The sequence below is a fragment of the Rhinoderma darwinii genome, chromosome 1, assembly GCF_050947455.1.
Source record: "Rhinoderma darwinii isolate aRhiDar2 chromosome 1, aRhiDar2.hap1, whole genome shotgun sequence".
Classification (NCBI taxonomy): Eukaryota; Metazoa; Chordata; class Amphibia; order Anura; family Rhinodermatidae; genus Rhinoderma; species Rhinoderma darwinii.
In genome coordinates this window covers 465,892,626-465,914,046 of record NC_134687.1, presented here as the reverse complement: position 1 = coordinate 465,914,046, position 21,421 = coordinate 465,892,626, and the positions used below count along the sequence as shown (strand labels likewise).

The 21,421-nt window shown below is 41.5% G+C and overlaps 1 protein-coding gene across 2 annotated transcripts in view; it reads right to left on the bottom strand.

Annotated features, from left to right (window-relative positions):
* The window catches only part of STX2 (syntaxin 2), a 113,199-nt gene that overhangs the window by 16,674 nt on the left and 75,104 nt on the right, over nucleotides 1–21,421 (bottom strand). The window contains exons 6-9 of one of the 2 annotated variants that reach the window (XM_075854464.1): nucleotides 16,607–16,715; nucleotides 5,773–5,846; nucleotides 5,554–5,691; nucleotides 4,847–4,859 (exon numbers count right to left, since the gene is read on the bottom strand). In XM_075854464.1, the coding sequence (XP_075710579.1) occupies nucleotides 4,847–4,859; nucleotides 5,554–5,691; nucleotides 5,773–5,846; nucleotides 16,607–16,715 (334 nt within the window). The remainder of the gene's footprint in view (nucleotides 1–4,846; nucleotides 4,860–5,553; nucleotides 5,692–5,772; nucleotides 5,847–16,606; nucleotides 16,716–21,421) is intronic. The other variant, XM_075854455.1, reaches the window with a different exon arrangement.

The following is a 21,421-nucleotide window of genomic DNA, read 5'->3' as shown; positions in this document are numbered from 1 at the left end:
AAAAAAAAAAAAGCTATAGCTCTTTAAATGCGAAGCTGGAAAAACAAAGAAATAGCTTGGTCATTAACCCCTTCGCACTCAGCGACGTACTATTGCGTCGTGTTAAGTACATCGTTCGTGCTCAGCTGCGGTCTCATACAGCACCTTCAGCGGGGACCGATCGCGGTGTCCCGCTGATTAACCCCTTGGAAGCCGCGTTCAATAGCGATCACGGCTTCTTAGGGGTTAAACTACCATCGTCGGCCCGCTACATGATGGCGGGCGGCGATGGTTGCTATGGCAACCAGACGCCTAATAATGGCTATGCCATCTACGGAGCCTAGTGGGTTCTGACTAAGTCAGGACCCACTATGCTTGCTGTCAGCGAGTAACTGACAGCGCTAATACACTGCACTACGCATGTAGTGCAGTTTATAAGAATAGCTATCAGAGCCTTCTGCCCTCAAGTTCCCTAGTGGAACAAAGTAAGTAAAAAAAAAAAAAAAAAAAAGTTACAAAAAAAGTGTTGTGTAAAAAATACAAAAAAAAAAGTTTTCAAAGTAATAAAAGTAAAAATCCCACTTTTTCCCCTCATCACTCCATTATTTTTATTTTTTTTATTAATAATAAACTATACATAATTGGTATCGGCGCGTCCGTAACGGCCCGAAATACCAAAGTATTTCGTTATTTATTCCGCACGGTGAACGCCGTAAAAAAATAATAAACCTTACCAGAATCACAATATTTGTCACTTTACTTCCCAAAAAATGAAATAAAAAAAAAGATCAAAAAGTCGCATGTACCTAAAAATGGTACTGATCAAAACTACATGGTCCTTGGTACATTTTAAAGGGAGGCTTCAATTCTGCCAGTACCTGCCGAGTAAGAGGGCAAGGTATGGCGTGAAGATGTATAAGCTGTGCGAGAGTTCATCAGGGTATACCTACAAATTTAGGATATATGAAGGGAAGGACAGCAGTATTCAGCCCCCAGAATGCCCACCCTTACTGGGAGTTATGCAAAAATTGTGTGGGATTTGGTGCACCCACTGCTGGACCAGGGTTACCACCGCTACCTGGATAATTTTTATACCAGCGTCCCACTCCAAGTGCCTCGCTTCCGGTAGTACTGCGGCATACGGCACGGATAGAAGAAATCTGAGAGGCCTCCCTAAGACACTGCTTGGGCAAACACTCAGAAGGGGTGAGAGCAGGGCACAATCTAGCAGCAACATATTGTGCGTCAAATACAAGACGAGAGATGCCACACCAGTACCCATGTACCTGTACGAGGTACCAGTACAGAGACTCCCAAACCAGACTGCTTCCTGGACTACAATAGGTACATGGGAGGGGTGGACTTGTCAGATCAAGTCCTGAAGCCCTACAGCGCCATGCGGAAATCGAGGGTGTGGTATAAGAAGCTGGCCGTGCACATCATACAGATGGCATTGTACAATGCGTACGTGCTACGTCGATGTGCAGGCCAGACGGGAACTTTCCTGGAATTTCAAGAGGTGATTATCAAGAACCTAATCTTTAAAGACCAAGAAGGGGGGGCACCCAGTACTTCTGGAAGCGGGGCCACACGCATCGTACCAGGGCAACACTTTCCAGGAGAAGTTCCCCAAAAAGGGAAAAAAGTCAAAAAGAGGTGCAAAGTCTGCTATAAAAAGGAGATAAGGACACAATATATCAATGTGACATGTATCCCGAAAAACCAGGGCTCTGTATGAAAGTGTTTTAAAATTGATCATACATGCCTTGATTTTTAATCTACCCGTTTTACTTACCCTGATGCACTCCGCACAGCTTATCCCCCTCATCTTTCCCTTCTGAGCCCTGCTGTGTGCCCAGGAAGCTGATGACAGCCAGATGTAGGGTATTGCCGTACCCAGGAGAACCCACATTACAGTTTATAGGGTGTATATCTCCGGTGGCGCATGCTGGGCACAATATATTGGACAATGAAATGGCATACATATATAGAAAATGGCAAATCTCTGCTCCACTGCACCATCTGCTGCGCATTACCTTTTAGACAATACCTGTGGGGTCAAAATGCTCACTACACCTCTAGATTAATGCCATAAGGGATGTAGATTTTAAAATAGGGTCGCTTCTTGGGGGTTTCCATTGCTTTGATACCTCTGGGGCTCTGCAAATGTGACATGACACCCGAAAACCAATCCAGCAAAATCTGGACTCCGAAGAACACATAGCGCTCCTTTCCTTCTGAGCCCTCCCATGGGCCCAAACAGCAGTTTATCACCACAAATGGGTTTTGCCGCACTCAGGACAAATTGGGCAACAAAATGGTGTATTTTATTTCTTGTGAAACTAAGAAATTTTGAGCCAAAACTAGATATTATTGGAAAAAATAAAATTTTTTTTAATTCACAGCCCAATTCAAATAAGTTCTGTGAAAAAACTGTGGGGTCTAAATGGTCAAAACACCCATAAATAAATTCCTTGAGGTGTTTAGTTTCCAAAACGGGGTCAGTTTTGGGGTATTTCTACTATTTTGGCACCACAAGACCTCTTCAAACCTAGCATGGTGCCTAAAATATATTCTAATAAAAAACAGGCCCCAAAATGCACTAGGTGCTTCTTTGCTTCTGGGGCTTGTTTCAGTCCACGAGCACACTAGAGCCACATGTGGGACATTTCTAAAAACTGCAGAATCCGGCCAATACATATTTAGTTGTGTTTCTCTGGTAAAACCTTCTGTGTTACAGAAAAGAAAAATGTTCAGATTTTTAAAAATGGGGTGTTTTATGGTGGTTTATAATACATAGGTCCCTCAAAGCCACTTCAGAACTGAACTGGTAGGTGAAGAAAAAAAAAAAAAAAAAAAGGCTTTTGAAAATTTCTCATATTTTCAAGAAAATTGTGTTCAAAGCCTTATAACGTCCTACAAAAATAAAATAATGTTCAAAAAATGATGCCAATCTAAAGTAGACATATGGGAAATGTTAATTGGTGACTATTTGTGTGGTATAACCGTCTGCCTTACAAGCAGATACATTTAAATTAATATGCAAATTTTTTACATTTTTTGATATTTTTCACAAAAACACTCAATGTATTGACCAAACATAACATAAAGCCCAATGTGTCCCAAGAAAACAATCTCAGAATCGCTTGGATAGGTCAAAGCACTCCAAAGTTATTACCACATAAAGTGAAAAATGTCAGATTTAAAAAAAATGGGCTCTGAGCCTTAAGGCCCAAACTAGGCTGCGTCCTTAAGGGGTTAAGGTTTAAAATAGGCTGGTCACTAAGGGGTTAAGGAGTTTTTAATTTGATGTAATTCTCTACGTGCTTTTTTTTTTTCTGGTGTTCTTGAAGTCCTATAGAGAAGCCTGTGGTGAAAATGCCTGAAAAAGCATCATACCCAGAAAATGCTGCGTTTAGAAAAACCGCCACGGACCACAAAATTGCCTCAAATTCTACAAACCATCTGCCCTTACTAAAAAAAACGCAGCAAAACACCAATTAAAACGACATTAAAAATGTAGCAAAACGTTGTGTGCGAGTCCTGCCTTAGGGCGATTGCACACGTGCCATTTTGATACAGTTTATGTAGTTCTTTAAGTCAATGCAAGGAGTGGATTGTAAATGGAGGAAAAGCAGAAAGATTCTATTTCACCTTTCTTGGAATCCACCCGTTGGTGCCTTACAAAACTACATCAAAATGACACCTGTAAAAGCAGCCTTAGACCAAATTGACTAACCGTAAACGGGCCTCCGGACTAAATCTTAATACAGCTTTTGTTCTATTCAAACTTGTGCAAATTTGACTACAAGGCATTACTAACATGACGATTATTTTTCCCATAGGCTTGCTATAATTTTATAACGTTCATTCGAAACTCCCAGTAGAGGTCTGATTGCAATGAGCAACAGAACCAACCCCATTCTCACTCATGTATACGCCTGTCATCATTGTCCATTAGCTCAGCGTTAAAAAATAAATAAAAAAATAATTCACATACAAATAAACATTATCTAAAGCAAGCACAAAAAAAGGATATATTGGCAAGTTGTGGTCATATTCTGGTTATTGCTGCATTTTCCGTAATAGCTCCTAACAGTTGCAATAAAATGTGGTATTAAGGCGATGTTCCCTACACCTTGTGATGGTGTTGTCAGAGTAATTCTATAAATCTAATAACTGTTAGATTTATAATGTATAAATATTATCAAAATGACTGCATTATATTGTTTGAGATATGTATTAGATATGTTTTTAATAGTCTCTTAAATCATCTGATTCCATCTGATTCCTGATGAGTACCAGGATTCATATATATTAGGAAGAAAGTCATTACCTTATATGGAAGTATTGTTGGGTGTATACCTATATGTACTTGGCATCATCTGATTGGTTAATGTGTGTTAAGTGAAAGCATGAACCTATAAATAAAAGGCTCCGTCCACAGCCATTTTATATTTCTGTACATCAAACCATTGTATGTGCAATCTCTCCTGATCGGTCGTTTTTGTAAATATGAATGAATCCTGGACAAATTCTGTTATGGAGAAAAGGAACTCAAGAGTGATGGGGATTAATCTCAGTGTCAAAATGGTAGAAAGGTCCAGCACTACCACCACAACATACATGACATAACTCAAAAGCAGCGGGCAAAAAAAATAAAACAACAACGTGTCTGAATTGGGCTTTGAACCTTCAGAACTTCATGTTATGGATGACCGGTATGTAAAGAGCTTGAATAGAATTGATACATGCATAGAAATGGCAGTGACCGTATCAACCAAATATAAGTAGAAACACTTTATGTAACTTGGACGTGCTGGAATGAAAATGCAAATGCCGACAGATGACAACGTGAATCTTTTACCTCGATTTCGGTCCTTCAGGAGATAAAACCAGCAGCAAATAATAGAGCATTAAACAACTTGTTAAGATTGGTTATGGAAAGCCAGCTATTTTTCTGGTAATGCTTTCTATTATTATATAGCGCTAACAAATTCTATATCACTCTTTTGTATGTACAAGAGGTTTTTGTCTTCAAAAGTGAAGTAAAAAAAAAACAACAACGTGCTAAAGGGGGAAGAGAGTGACTAATTCCATAATCTAGCATAGGAACAATAAGCACGTGTGTGAAAACAGGCAAATATGACACTAATTAAAAATACATTTTATATTTATCCTGGAAAAGTCTTCCACTGAATTGTAAAATGTGTCCAACATCTTAGCAATATCATCTATAATCAAGTCTTTACACTATACCCCCCTCCCCCAAGTATAAAGAGCATTGAATGACAAAGATGACACACTGTACATTTACATTCAATCTGTATATTTCTAACTACATAAAAAGCATGTGCCTCATAAATATACATATCATCGTGGGGAAGATTTGTCAAAGCGAACGCATGGGGGAAAAAATGGAGCTGCTCCGAGCAACCAGTAAGTTTCTAGCTCTTATTTTTTAGGGGCATAAATTAAAAAACAGCAACCTGAATAGTTGCCATGGGCAACTCCTCTTCTTCATTGCTCTGAATGCATAGAGGAATATCATAAGCTAAAATATAATAGAGTCACCTGAGTCTCCACCAACGTTGCAATGTCCATAAACATGTCATGTAACTCCCGTATGCTCGATTCCAACTTAATGATGTCCTTGTGTCTTGCTTCAATCTCATTCAAAGCCTGCCTCGTGATCTGGGAATCCAAAATAATCTAAACAGAGAAGCGGTAGTAGAAGACAAACTTGTACCCTTCCTTGTTATACGGATTGTGTTTCACAGTCATAATACTTACATCTGATGTGAAGATTGAGGGGTTCCCACTCTCCAGCATCTCTTCCAGTTCATCATCTGTGGTTGTTTTTCCAGCTGCAAATACAAACATCTAATGGTCAGTTCACACTGAGTTTTTTGACACGTTTGACGTGGAAACCGCGTAAAAAAATGGCCGAAAATGCCTCCCATTGATTTTAATGGGAGGCGGAGTCTTTTTTTATCCCGCGAGCGGAAAAAACGGCTCGCGGGAAAAAGGGACATGCCTTATCTTCAGGCATTTACGTCTGACCTCCCATTGACATCAATGGGAGGCAGAGAAAGCATATTTCGCAGTGGTTTTTGCCCGCAGACGAAAAACGCCACGAAAATTGGGGTGCATCAAAGCAAAATCTGCCTCAAAATTCTAAACTGAATTTTGAGGCAGATTTTCTGCCTGCAAAAAACTCAGTGTGAACCCAGGATAATACTGAAAAGATGCATATAGAAGCTTCTAAAAAATACAAAAAGGTATCCACGAGATATTGAACCCCTTCCCGCACCTTGCCATTAATGCTAACTTTGCACACCTTGACGTGCAGTTAAGTCTGTACTTTGACAGTTAACCGCCGCGCGGCGCTACACCACAGCGGTTAACTGTGCAGGGTGTCTGCCCTGCATTCCCTGTTGCCGATCAGCAGCCTATCGCCGCTGATTTTGGCAGTTAACCCCTTAAATGCGGAGGTCGATTGCGATCGCCGCATTTAAGGCGTTTAGAGCAGATAGTCCAACCCCACATGAAACCACTGGGGCTGGCGATGGTTGCCATGCAATCGGAAGCCAGGCAACGGCTTTCGGGCTGCCATGTACAGAAGCCTATGAGGACCAGACGTTCTAACGTCACAAGGACAGTTAAAATACATTACACTACGTAGGTAGTGTAATGTATTCCAGCAGCGATCAGAGCTGCAAGTCTTGTAGTCCCCTAGTAGTAAAAGTAAAAAAAGTGAATAAAAATGTTTTAGAACAGTGTAAAAATAAGAGTCAAGTTAGGCTATGTTCACACACTTACTAAAAAACGTCTGAAAATACGGAGCTGTTTTCATGGGAAACCAGCTCCTCATTTTCAGCCATTTTTTTTTTATCAAACTCGCATTTTCTACAGCTGTTTTTGGAGTGGTTTTTCTATAGAGTCAATGAAAAACGGCTCCAAAAACAGCTCAAGAAGTGACATGCACTTTTTCAGCGCGATTTTATTTTTTACGCGCCCGTTCTTCAAAACAGCCACGTAAAAAACAAAGGCCTGACGCAAACGGAACGCCGTTTTTCCCATTGAAATCAATGGGCAGATGTTTGGAGGCGTTCTGCTTCCGATTTTTTGGCCGTACTTTGGTTGTTTATAGCCGGAAAAACGGCCGAAAATAGCCCGTGTGAACATACCCCCCCTTGCATAAACAAAAAATTATTTTTTTCCTAGAAGTCTTTTATTATAGGAAAAAAAATGAACACGTTGAACCCCTATCCCGACCACCCCACGTAGATTAACGGGTCAATGTGGTCACTGTGCCTGCAGCCGTTAATCTGCGTGTGCTCCTAAGGGCATGACCACACATGGCGGATTTCCTCCGCAACTGTCCGCATCAATGCCGCACAGAATCTGCGTTGCAGATTCTGCTGCGGATCTGCACAAAATGTGCAGTAAATTGATGCGGACTAGCTGCTGCGGACTGCGGTAAAAGTACTTCCCTTCTCCCTATCAGTGCAGGATAGAGAGAAGGGACAGCACTTTCCCTTGTGAAAGTCAAAGAAATTCATACTTACCGCCCGTTGTCTTGGTGACGCGTCCCTCCTTCGGCATCCAGCCCGATCTCCCTGGATGACGCGGCAGTCCATGTGACCGCTGCAGCCTGTTATTAGCCTGTGATTGGCTGCAGCCGTCACTTAGACTGAAACGTCATCCTGGGAGGCCGGACTGGAGACAGAAGCAGGGAGTTCTCGGTAAGTATGAACTTCATTTTTTTTTACAGATACATGTATATTGGGATCGGTAGTCACTGTCCCGGGTGCAGAAACAGTTACTGCCGATCGCTTAACTCTTTCAGCACCCTGGACAGTGACTATTTACTGACGTCTCCTAGCAACGCTCCCGTCATTACGGGAGCCCCATTGACTTCCTCAGTCTGGCTGTAGACCTAGAAATACATAGGTCCAGCCAGAATGAAGAAATGTCAAGTTAAAAAAGCAAGACGGATCCGCAGCACACAACATGTGCATGACAGCTGCGGACTTCATTGCGGAAATTAGAATCTCCATTGAAGTCAATGGAGAAATTCCGCCATGAGTCCGCCACTGCTCCGCAACAGACAGAGCATGCTGCGGACACCAAATTCCGCTCCGCAGCCTATGCTCCGCAGCGGAATTTTACGCCTCGTCTAAACGAACACTGCTAAATTAAAGTGTAAGTCAATGGACAAACGGCTCCGCTGCGGATTAACGCTGCGGAGTGTCCGCAGCGGAATTTAAGTGAAATTCCGCCACGTGTGAACCCAGCCTAACAGAGCACACAGGCGTTCCCCGCAGCCCGGCATCTCCCAGTAAGGGCTGCTACTAGCAGCCTTAGTAGTGGGGGAAAACATAGGGTCGGATCACAGCGGTGATACGAACCGATTAACCCCATAATAGCGGCAGTCAATAGCGACTGCCGCATTTAATTTGTTATAGCAACATCGGCATGCCGCTACGCGATTGTGGGGGGCGATTGTTTTTGCGGGGGTGATTGCTATGGCAACCGGAAGCCTATCAAAGGCTTCCGGTCTGCCATCTATGGAAGGTGATTAGGTCCAGAGGCAGGACCTAATATGCCTCCTGTCAGTGTGTAACTGACATGTATTGCAGGGTATTATAACAACGATCCAACAATTGGATCTTCAAGTCCTTAGTGGGACTAAAATAAAATAAAATACAAAAAAAAAAAAAAAACCTTTTTCCCTTATAAAGTCCTTTATTAGAAAAAAATAAAACAAACTATGCATAAAATTGGTATCGCCGCGTCCGTAACGGCCTGAGCTATAAAAATATAATGTAATTTATCCCACACGGGGACCGCCATAAAAAAAAACAAAAAAACTATTTTTAGTCACTTCAGCTCCCAAAAAATTGCATAAATAGGGATCAAAAAGTCGCATGAACCCAAAAATTGTACCAATAAAAACTACAGTTTGTTCCACAAAAAACAAGCCCTCAAAAAGTTGTGTCTCTTAGAATATGGCGACACAAAAACGAAATATTTTTTTTTAAAACAGTGATTTTATTGTGCAAACACTGTAAAACATAAAAAAAAAAACCTATATACATATGGTATCGCCGTAATCGCATAGACCCACAGAATAAATTAAATATGTGTCATTTAAAGAGGCTCTGTCAACAGATTTTGCAACCCCTATCTGCTATTGCAGCAGATCGGCGCTGCAATGTAGATAAGAGTAACGTTTTTATTTTAAAAAAACGAGCATTTTTGGCCAAGTAATGACCATTTTTGTATTTATGCAAATGAGGCTTGCTAAAGTCCAAGTGGCCGTGTTTAAAAGTAAAAGTCCAAGTGGGCGTGTATTATGTGCGTACATCGGGCGTTTTTACTACTTTTACTAGCTGGGCGTTCTGACGAGAAGTATCATCCACTTCTCTTCAGAACGCCCAGCTTCTGGCAGTGCAGACACACAGCGTGTTCGAGAGATCACGCTGTGACGTCACTCACAGGTCCTGCATCGTGTCGGACGAGCGAGGACACATCGGCACCAGAGGCTACAGTTGATTCTGCAGCAGCATCAGCAGGTAAGTCGATGTAGCTACTTACCTGCAAACGCTGATGCTGCTGCAGAATCAACTGTAGCCTCTGGTGCCGACACGATGCAGGACCTGGGGCAGGAAGTGAGTGACGTCACAGATCTGCACTGCCAGAAGCTGGGCGTTCTGAAGAGAAGCGGATGATACTTCTCATCAGAACGCCCAGCTAGTAAAAGTAGTAAACACGCCCCGATGTACGCACATAATACACGCCCAGTTGTACTTTTGCAAGCCTCATTTGCATAAATACAAAAATGGTCATAACTTGGCCAAAAATGCTCATTTTTTAAAAATAAAAACGTTACTGTAATCTACATTGCAGCGCCGATCTGCTGCAATAGCAGATAGGGGTTGCAAAATCTGGTGACAGAGCCTCTTTATAGCACATGGTGAACGCCGGTAAAAAAAAAAAAGTTTTGACAGCCTAATGACACTAAATTCAGCAAAAAACCTATGGGATCAAAATGCTCACTATACCCCTAGACAAATTCTTTTTAGGGCTGTAGTTTCCCAAATGGGGTCACTTCTGGGGGGAGTCCACTGTTTTGGTCCCTCAGGGGCTTTGCAAATGCGACATGACACCCGAAAACCAATTGAGTAAACTTGAGCTCCAAAAGCCAAATAGTGCTCCTTCCCTTCTGAGCCCTGCCGTGTGTCCAAACAGCCGTTTATTACCACATATGGGGTAATGCCGTAATCAGGAGAAATTGCTTTACAAATCTTGGGGCGCTCTTTTCTTTATTCCTTGTAAAAATTTATAATTTCTAAGTTTTATTGGAAAAAAATTGAGATTTTCATTTTTATAGACTAAGGCCTCATGCACACAACCGTATTTTTTCCCACCCGTAAATACTGGCGTAAACACGGGTCCGGTGTCACACGTATTCGACCCGTTTTGCACCAGTATTTACGGACCCGTGCCCGTAAATATGGGTCCGGTGTCACCCGTATTTACGGGCACGTTTTTGTCGGCAAAATAGCACTGCACTAATCGGCAGCCCCTTCTCTCTATCAGTGCAGGATAGAGAGAAGGGACAGCCCTTTCTGTAATAAAAGTTAAAGAAATTCATACTTACCCGGCCGTTGTCTTGGTGACGCATCCCTCTCTTCACATCCAGCCTGACATCCCTGGATGACGCGGCAGTCCATGTGACCGCTGCAGCCTGTGATTGACCTGTGTTTGGCTGCAGCGGTCACATGGGCTGAAACGTCATCCAGGGACGGCCAGGACGTCGGGCCGGATGTCGAGAGGGACACGTCACCAAGGCAACGGCCGGGAGACCGGACTGGAGGAAGCAGGAAGTTCTCGGTAAGTATGAACGTCTTTTATTTTTATTTTTTACAGGTTGCTCTTTATTCTGATCGGTAGTCACTGTCCAGGGTGCTGAAAGAGTTACTGCCGATCAGTTAACTCTTTCAGCTCCCTGGACAGTGACTATTTACTGACGTCGCTTAGCAACGCTGCCGTAATGACGGGTGCACACATGTAGCCACCCGTCATTAAGGGAGCTCCATAGACTTCTATGGACTGTCCGTGCCGTTATTACGGCCTGAAATAGGACATGTTCTATCTTTTTTAACGGCACGGGCACCTTCCCGTAAGAAAACGGGAAGGTACCTGTGGCCAATAGAAGTCTATGAGCCCGTTATTACGGGTCGTAATTACGACCCGTAATAACAGGAGTTTTTACGGTCGTGTGCATGAGGCCTAATTCCACTAAATTCAGCAAAAACCCTGTGGGGGTTAAAATGCCTAAAATATATTCTAATAAAAAGGAGGCCCCAAAACCCTCTAGGTGCGCCTTTGCTTCTGAGGCCGGTGCTTCAGTCCATTAGCACACTAGGGCCACATGAGGGATATTTCTAAAAACTGGGCAATATATATTGAGTTGCGTTTCTCTGGTAAAACCTTTTGTGTTACAGAAAAAAATTGATACTTTGCTTTAATTCCTGTGAAACACCTAAAGGGTTAAGAAACTTTCTAAATGCTGTTTTGGATACTTTGAGGTGTCTAGTTTTTAAAATTGGGTGACTTGTGGGGTTTTCTAATATATAAGGCCCTCAAAGCCACTTCAGAACTGAACTGGTACCTATAAAGATAGGTTTTGGAAATTATCTTGAAAATGTGAGAAATTGCTGCTAAAGTTCTAAGCCTTGTATCGTCCTAGAAAAATAAAAGGATGTTTAAAAAAAAAAAAAAAAAAAACATTTATGGTTTTTGGCCACCTTGCTTGACAAAAAAATAGAATAAAAAAAGTAGTGATAAAAAAAAAAACGCATGCACCCCAAAATGGTACCAATGAAAACAACAGATTGTCCTGCAACAAATATGCCCTCAGACAGCTCCGGTGGAGAAAAATTAAAAAAGTTCTGGCTCCCAGAATAGGACAATGCAAAATGGGCAAAGTGTCCCAAAAGCGGATAACATCTGGCACCATTTATCAGTGCGACACTGACCACATATCTGCAGATTATTATTTATTTACCCCATTATTATACCCTCTTATTATGCCCTGATAAATTCCTCACAGATTAGATGTGCCCCCAAGATATAAACTGAAATACCAGTAAAACGGCAAACAGAACTACTACCAAGTAAAATCTGCGCTCTAAAAACCAAATGGCGCTCCCTCCATTCTCAGCCCTACAGCGTGCCCAAACAGCAGTTTACGTCCACAGATATGGCATCGCCATACCAAGGAGAACCCGATTAATATTTTACGAGGTATTAGTCTTCAGTGGCACAAGCTGGGCATAACATATAGTGCACTAAAATGGCATCTCAGTGGAAAATTGTAATTTTCACTCTGCACCATCCACTGCGCATTAACCCCTTTGCGCACCACGACTTAATAGCATGTCGTGGTGTGGGGGGTGAAGTATGGAGCAAGCTCACGCGCTGAGCCCGCGCCATACGCTGCGGGTGTCAGCTGTGTATTACAGCTGACACCCGGGACTAATGGGACAGGAACAGCAATCGCGCTGTTACAGGAGCCTGTAAAAATTACAATATACTGCAATACATTAGTATTGCAGTGTATTGTACCAGCTATCTACGGATTGCTGGTTCAAGTCCCCTAGGGGGACTAATAAAATGTGTAAAAGCAAAAAGTAAATAGTTATTAGAGAAAAAAAATGAAATAAATATTTAAAGTACAAAAAAAAAAAAACAACTTTCCCATTTTTTTTCTCTAAAGCAATGTAAAAAAATACACAAAATTGGCATCACTGTGTCTGTAAAAGTCTGAACTATTACAATATACCATTATTTAACTCGCATGGTGAACGCAATGAAAAATAAATAATTTAAAACTGCAAAATCGCTGTTTTCTGGTCACCTTGCCTCTACCAAAAAATGTAATAAAGTGCTCAAAAAGTTGTATGTACCAAAAAATGGTATTAATAAAAACTACAGCTAGTCCCGCATATAATAAGCCCTCACACCACTCTATTGACGGAAAAATAAAAAAAACTTATGGCTCTTGGAAACGGGGAAGGAAAAACGAAAAAGAAAATTTTTGACCACGTGGGGTATTGCTGTACTCGGGAGAAATTGCTTTACAAATATTGGGGTGCTTTTTCCTCCTTTATGAAATTGAAAAAATGCAACATTTTAGTGGAAATAATGTTGATATTCATTTTCACGGCCTAATTCTAATCAATTCTGCAAAAGACCTGTGGGGTCTAAATGCTCACTATACCCCTAGATAGTTCCCTTAAGTGGTGTAGTTTCCAAAATGGGGGGGGGGGGTTTCCACTGTTTTGGCCTCTCAGGGGCTTTGCAAATTCGACATGGCACCCAAAAGCAAGTTAGCACTGCCTCCCTTCTAAGCCCCGCTGTGGGTCCAAAAAACAATTACCACACATGGCGTATTCCCGTAATCGAGAGAAATTGTTTTACTAATGTTGAGGTGTTTTTCACCTTTACAGACTAATTCCAATGAATTGAGCAAAACAACTGTGGGATCAAAATGCTAACTTTATCCCTAGAAAAATTCCTTGAGGGGTGTAGTTTCCAAAATGGGGTCACTTTTGGGGGGTTTCCACTGTTTTGGTCCCTCCAGTGCATTGCAAACGCGACACGGCACGGCAGAAATCCTAATGTTGCTCCTTCTCTTCTGAGCCCTGCTGGGGGTCCAAACAGCAGTTTAATACCACATATGGGTTTTTCCTATAATAGGGAGAAATTGCTTTACATATATGTTGGGCTGTTTTTTGTCCTTCATTCCTTGTAAAAATTTCTACGTTTTTTTCAGAAAAAAAAAGTCGATTTTCATCTTCACATACTAATTCAAATAAATTTAGCAAAAAAAAACAAACAAACTGGGTTCAAAATGCTAACTATACCCCTAGATAATTTCCTCGAGGGGTGTAGTTTCCAAAATGGGGCCACTTTGGGGGGGGGGGGGGTGTCTTTACTGTTTTGGCACCACAAGTTCTCTTCAAACCTGACATGGTGCCTAGAAAATATTCTTAAAAAAAATAAAAAATAAAAAAGAAGGCCCCAATATCCGCCAGGTGCTCCTTTGCTTCTGAGGCCTGTGTTTCAGTCCATTAGCACACTAAGGCCACTTGTGGGATATTTCTAAAAACTGCAGAATCTGGGCAATAAATATGGAGTTGCATTTCTTGGGTAAAACCTTCTGTGGTACAGAAAAAAAAAAAAAAAGTATTACAAATGAATTTTGTAAAAAAATAAAATAAAATAAAAAATTGAACATTTGTAAATCTCACCTCTACTTCGCTTTAATTCCTGGGAAACGCCTAAAGGGTTAAAACACTTTCTGAATTTTGTTTTGAATACTTTTAGGGGTGCAGTTTTCAAAATGGGGTGATTAATGGGGACTTTCTAATATATAAGGCCCTCAAAATAACTTCACAACTGAACCGGTCCCTGAAAAAAATAACCTTTCGTATTTTTTCTTGAAAATGTGAGAAATTGCTGCTAAAGTTCTAAGCCTTGTAACGTCTTAGAAAACGAAAAGAATGTTCAAAAATCGATGAATATAAAGTAGACATATGGGAAATGTAAACTAGTAACTATTTTGTGTGTTATAACTATCTGTCCTGCAAGCAGATACATTTAAATTTTGAAAAATGCTAATTTTTGCAAATTTTCTCTAAATCTTGTTTTTTTTTACCAATAAATATTGAATTTATCAACCAAATTTTTTCACTAACATAAAGTACAATATGTCATGAGAAAACAGTCTCAGAATTACTTGGAAAGGCAAAAGCATTCCCAAGTTATTACCACATAAAGTAACACGTCAGATTTAAAAAAAAAATAAAAATCGGCTTCGTTCTGAAAGCCAAAACAGGAACAGTCCTGAAGGGGTTAATGTAGATTAAAGCCTAGCTAAACTTTCGAAAAAAAAATAAATAAATACATTTTAACTGGTGAATACATTACTCCTAGCAATTTTTTTCACTTCAAAAGTACCTTTTTTCAGCTTTTTTTTCTTGTGAAACAGTCTACATTTATTTTCTCACACTTCCGGATTCTGGCCAGTTGCTAGGGGCATGTCTTACCGTGTGTGAGGTCTGCCAGTACTGTATGCAATATTCTATCTGCCCATAGTTCCCATCATGCACCTAAACAGCAAGCCAATCAGGAAAACCAAAGGTCCATTTGCAGCACAGTTGTCTTTTGCTTCTGACATTCTTCCGTAGCAGAAGTGCAGGTCTAGCGAGGGAGCCGCCGCTAGACCTGCGCTTCAGCTACAGAAGCGCCACTCACACATACCAGAGACCCGACAGTAGCAGAGCGGTCATTCTTCTCCCTGCGCTCTGCTACTGGCGGTTACAGTACAGTGCACAGGGGGAAGAGGGGACATGGAGGGGGGGCCAGACATGCGCTTCTGCTACTGGAGCGCCTCTCATACCCACTATAGTCCAGACAGCAGCAGAGCTCATCACAGTCTCTTCCATGCGCTCTGCTGCTGCAGGTTACACTAAAGAGAACTGTGTAGTGTATAGAGGCAGAGAGACCTTCCTGACGTCACGATAGGGGCGTGCACATCTGACGTCAGGATGGGGCCACCACCCACCCGTACACCGATACATTCAAACGGTGTACGGATTTCTGCTAGCAACAGGAGAAATACAAGAAATAAAATGAAGTAAAAAAAGAGAGTCAGAGTGGCCATTTAAAACTAATATAACACAAAAAGGAGCCCAAATTCATTAATAAAGTATATTACAAAATATATTTATATTACACATGCTGCTAGTAAATAAAAAGTTGATCGAACATTTAGTTACGCATTAACAATAATTCTGGAGATTATATGACTTGTATATAGGATTTTTCACCAGTTTTCCACTCCTGTATGGGGTGGTTTCTGCAGAAGGTGCATACGAAGTATTGAACCGATTTTCAGTCGCAGAAATTTCTGCAACAAAATCTGTCGTGTGCGACTTCACCCTATTTGTCAGTTTTCCCGAGCTCAGCTACAGATGAGGTGGAGACTGGCTGCTCTATTGTCTTCCATACACTGCACACAGAGAAAAGGAGATTTGCTCTGCAGCACATGCTCAGAGGCAGCAGTTGCATGGAAGACATTATACAGCGGTACTGAGCAGTGTAGCTGCGAATCCAACGCTGGGGTGCGATAGAACACTTACTAGAAGCTGCAGCAGGGTCTATGTGTACCTTTGCCTCCCGCTTCTTCCAGCACCCCCCCCCCTCCCCATAGACTTCTATGGGTATCATGTAACCTGATCCCTAAGTGAGCTTATAATGCATCTCATCTCTCAAGGAGTTTAGCAGTGAATTGAGAGTCAATGACCAGTGCTGCAGGAAGCAGAGGGTGTGTGTGTGTGTGTGTGTGTTTGGGAGAGAGGCATTTTCTTGTTGAAACCACAGTGACTATTTAACTGCAATCAAAAATAAGTTTTACAAAAAAGTAGTATTGTAATGTCAAATTGGATGGGACAATCATCTACTGCCCAAATATAAGCTTAACCAATCCTTTTGCTTTATTTTTAACCATTTTATGAGCATTTTGATAAAGGGTTAGGTTGCATCATACTTATTTCCAGCTGACGTTGTATTCGTCCTTTACTTCGTTCTCGAAACTGAATCTGGGTTTCATTATATGCAATCATAACTTCCCCAAATTTTCTGGACAAGACTGTATGCTGAAAAACAAACAAAAAAACACTTTTCATGGTGTAGCTCAAAATGATTAGGTTAAAAGCGGTTATGTGGTGTCCAAAAAGTATAAGCAGTGTATCATTACAGTATGAGAGTACACTTGCCAACATTCAGTCCGGTCCCCCATCGCGCGGATTATGAGATTTTGATAGATTTTTATAGTGCTGGCGGGGGACAGGAAGTCTAGTTGCACAGTCTTCCTTCATGACAACACAGATCTTCGTCATGTGACAGAGGCCGCTGTACACAATGTACTCGCTGTACTACTTCTACTGCTTGTACATAGAGTACAGCGGGGCCTGTCACATGACGAAGAGTTGTGCAACTAGACTTCCGGTCCCCCGCCAGCACTATAAAAATCTATTCAAATCTCAGTCTGCGCGATGTGGGACCGGAATGTATATTAGCTTGTGTTCTCACATACCAGCGAGTACACTGCTAAAACTTCTCGGTCCCCACATAATACCTTTAAAGAAACAAGTATTTTCTTTACAAGACTGGAGACTTTGACCAATACAATTATGTTTTAAGTTACGGTGTAAATCATTTATGTAGAAAATATACAAGAAAAATTAATCCGCTCACCACTCATTTGAAGTAGGGATGCAACATACCATGATTATTCGGTGCACGGGCAAGAGAGCTACGTCATGAGTAGGTAGAAATCCAATGAAAAAAAAGTTAGAGGTCCAGCACACGATAGGATATGAAAAAATAAAAAACGGTTTATTTAAATCAAAATTAAAACAAGAAATTAAAAAATCCCGGGAGAGAACGCCTACGCGTTTTGAACTTTTCAGTTCTTAATCATAGCTATGATTAACTGAAAAGTTTGAAACGCGTAGGCGCTCTCCTGGGATTTTTTAATTTCTTGTTTTAATTTGGACTTAAATAAACCGTTTTTTATTTTTTCATATCCTATCGTGTGCTGGACCTCTAACTTTTTTCCATTAATCCTTTATACTGTAGGAGGGAAATTCTGTTTTCTGGGACTGAACTATTGTTTGAGCTTAAACGAAAAACCATGGCAGTGAGAACTCTCATCCACTCCTAAATCACCAGCCTACCCCCTCCACAAAAGGGAAGGCAGATCTGCATATGTCCCCTCCAGCCTGAACACTGTTTTTGCTAAATAATTTTCTGTAATTATATTACAGTGGACAGGAAAAACATTTGCCAAGTCTTGAATTTAACAATTACACTAAGTAAAATCTAGCATTTTACTACACAAATAATTTATTTTCTATTCACCCCGTAAAGGCGGTGTACACCTTTGAACCCAAAAATTGTTGTTTTTTTTTTTTCAGTAATTTAACCCCTTCCCGACATTTGACGTACATGTACGTCATGGAAAGTACTGACTTCCCGCATCTTGCCGTACATGTACGTCAAACGTTTGGCACCGGCTCAGAAGCTGAGCCGGTCCCATCATCACCGGATCTCAGCTGTATCTTACAGCTGACATCCGACTGTAACGGCGGGGACCGAAATTAGCTTCGATCCCCGCCATTAACCCCTTAAGTGCAGCGCTCAAACGCGATCGCTGCACTTAAGGTGTTTGCAGCTCATCGGAACCCCAGTAATGAAATTGCCGGGGTTCCGGTGGCTGCAATGGCAACCGGAGGCCTAATACTGGCCTCCCGGTCTGCCTAGCACCGAAGCCGGTCAAGATCCGCCCGGCGGCGGAGCCTGATCGGCTTCCGTAGCTGCCGGCAAGATGGCGCCGGGTCAGGAGCTGATCCGGCATCATCAGCGGTGGAAGTCAGCTGTACTGTACAGCTGACATCCACCTGTAACGGCAGGAACCGGAGCTAGCTCCGATCCCTGCCATTAACCCCTTCGATGCAGCAATCGAAAGCGATTGCTGCATCGTAGCGGTTACAAGCAGATCGCCAGCCCTGACAGGCAATCGGGACTGGCGACTGCTGTTATGGCAACAGGAGACACAATGGTCTCCTGCTCTGCCATTACGGAAGCCGATTTAGGCCCCGCCGGGAGGCGAAGCCTAAACGGCTTGCTGTCAGTGAATGACTGACAGATCTAATACATTGCACTACATAGGTAGTGCAATGTATTAGAAAAAAAAAAAACTGACCGTTGGACCTTCAAGTCCCCTAGTGGGACTTGAGAAAAAGTGTAAAAAAAGTATAAAAAAGTGTAAAAAAAAGTGCAAAAAATAAAAGTTTGAAAACAATAAAAGTTTCAAGTAATCAAATAACACACAATCCCCCTTTTACTCTTATCAAGTCCTTTATTATTGAAAAATAATAATAAACCATATGTATTTGGTATCGCCACGACCGTAACGACCGGAGGTATCAAAATATTATATTATTTATTGCACGCGGTGAACAGCGTAAAAAAAACCCGTAAAAAACGTTACCAGAGTTTCTGTTTTTTAGTCACTTTGCCCTACAAATATTACAATAAAAAGTGATCAAAAAGTCGCACGTATCCAAAAATGGTACCTATAAAAACTATAGCTCGTCCCGCAAAAAACAAGCCCTCATACACCTCCGTCGACAAAAAAATTAAAACGTTATGGTTCTCACAACTTGGCGACAGAAAAAATACATTCTTTTTACAAAAGTAATTTTATTGTGCAAAAAGTTGTAAAACATAAAAAAGTTCTATAAATGAGGTATCGCCGGAATCGTACTGACCCGCAGAATAAAGGTAACATGTAGTTTATAATGCGTGGTGAACTCTGTATAAAAAAAAACCAAAAAAAGCTGTGCCAGAATTGCGTTTTTTGGTTTACCTGGCATCCCAAAAAATAGGATAAAAGGTGATCAAAAAGTCACATGTACCCCAAAATGGTACCAATAATAACTACAGCTCGTCCCGCAACAAACCAGCCCTCATACCGCTACGTCTATGAAAAATAAAATTAGTTATGGCTCCAATAAGTCAGGAAATAAAAAAATATGCAGTTGTGCCCGAGGAGAACATTTCTTCTGTTTCAAGAGGCGATTTATCAAGGACCTAAAATTAGGGAACCAGGAAAGGGAGGGCCCAATCATATCCGATGGAAGCGACGGTGCCCGTATTATACCAGGATAATACTTTCCCAGCAAAATTCCCCAAACTACAAAGGCGCGGAGTGTGGACCAAAAGGGGGATAAGAAATGACACCATTTATCAGTGCGACACCGGCCTGTGCAGAAAGGATTGCTTCACAGCGTAACACACATCTATGGATTATTTTTATTTTTTTATACCACCTGACTATGCCCCTTATATACTCCGCCCCGCTTACATGTACCCCCACATTATAAAACACCAGCAATACTCAAACAAATATAGTACCAAGCAAAATCCGCTCTCCAAAAGCCAAATGGTGCTCCCTCGGCCCTGAACCCTACAGCGTGCCCAAACAGCAGTTTCCTTCAACATATATGGCACCGTCATACCCGTGAGAACCCTTTTAACAATTTTTGTGGTGTGTGTCTCCAGCGTCATAAGCTGGGCATGACATATTTGCCACTGAATGGCATATCTAGGGAAAAATATAAATTTTTAATTTGCACCATCCGCAGCGCATTCATTTATGGAAAAGACCTGTGGGGTGAAAATGCTCACTACACCCCTTAATAAATGCCTTGAGGGGTGCAGTTCCATAATGGGGTCACTTATCAGGGGTTTCTTTTTATTATTTCACATCTGAGCCTCTGCAGTTGTGAACCAATACTTTGTAAATCGCCAAATTAGGCCTCCACTCCGCATGGTACTCTTCACTTCTGAGCCCTGTCATATGTCCAGACAAAAGATTAGGGCCACATGTAGGGTGTTTCTAAAACCGGGAAACACCGCATAATAATTAGAGAGCTGTCTTGTTATGGTGGCACAAGCCGGGCACCACATATTGGCATATCTATGGAAAAAAATCCCATTTTCACTCTGCAACATTGAGCGCACACTAATTTCTACAAAACACCTGCAGGGTTAAAATGCTTACTACACCCCTTGGTAAATGCATTGAGGGGTGTAGTTTACAAAATGGGGTCACTTCTGGGGGGTTTCCACTGTTTTGGGCCCACAGGTGCCCAGAAACCAATCCAGCAACATCTGCACTCCAAATGGCGGTCCTTCCCTTCTGAGCCCTGCCGTTTGCCCAAACAGCAGTTTATGACCACATATGGGGTATTGCCGTACTCGGGAGAAATAGCTTTACAAATGTTGGGTTCTTTTTTTCCTTTATTTGTTGAGAAAATGAAAAAATTTGCGCTAAAGCTACGTCTTATTGAAGAAAAAGGACTGTTTTTATTTTCACTGCCTAATTCTAATAAATTCTATGAAACATCTGTGGGGTCAAAATGCTCACTACACCCCTAGATGCATTCTTCAAGAGGTGTAGTTTCCTAAATGGAGTCCCTTTTTGGGCGTTTTCATTGTTTTGTCCCCTCAGGGGCTTTGCAAATGTGACCTGGCCTCCGCAAATCATTCCTGCTAAATGTGATCTCAAAAAGTCAAATAGTGCTCTTTCCCTTCTAAGCCCTGCCGTGTGTCCAAACAGCCGTTTATTACCACATGTGGGGTATTGTTTTACTCGGGAGAAATTGCTTTACAAATTTTGTGGTGCTTTTTCTCCTTTAGTCCTTCTGGAAATGAGAAAAAATTAGCTAAACCTACATTTTCTTTGAAAAAATGTAGATTATTATTTTCAGGGCCTACTTCCAATAATTTCTGC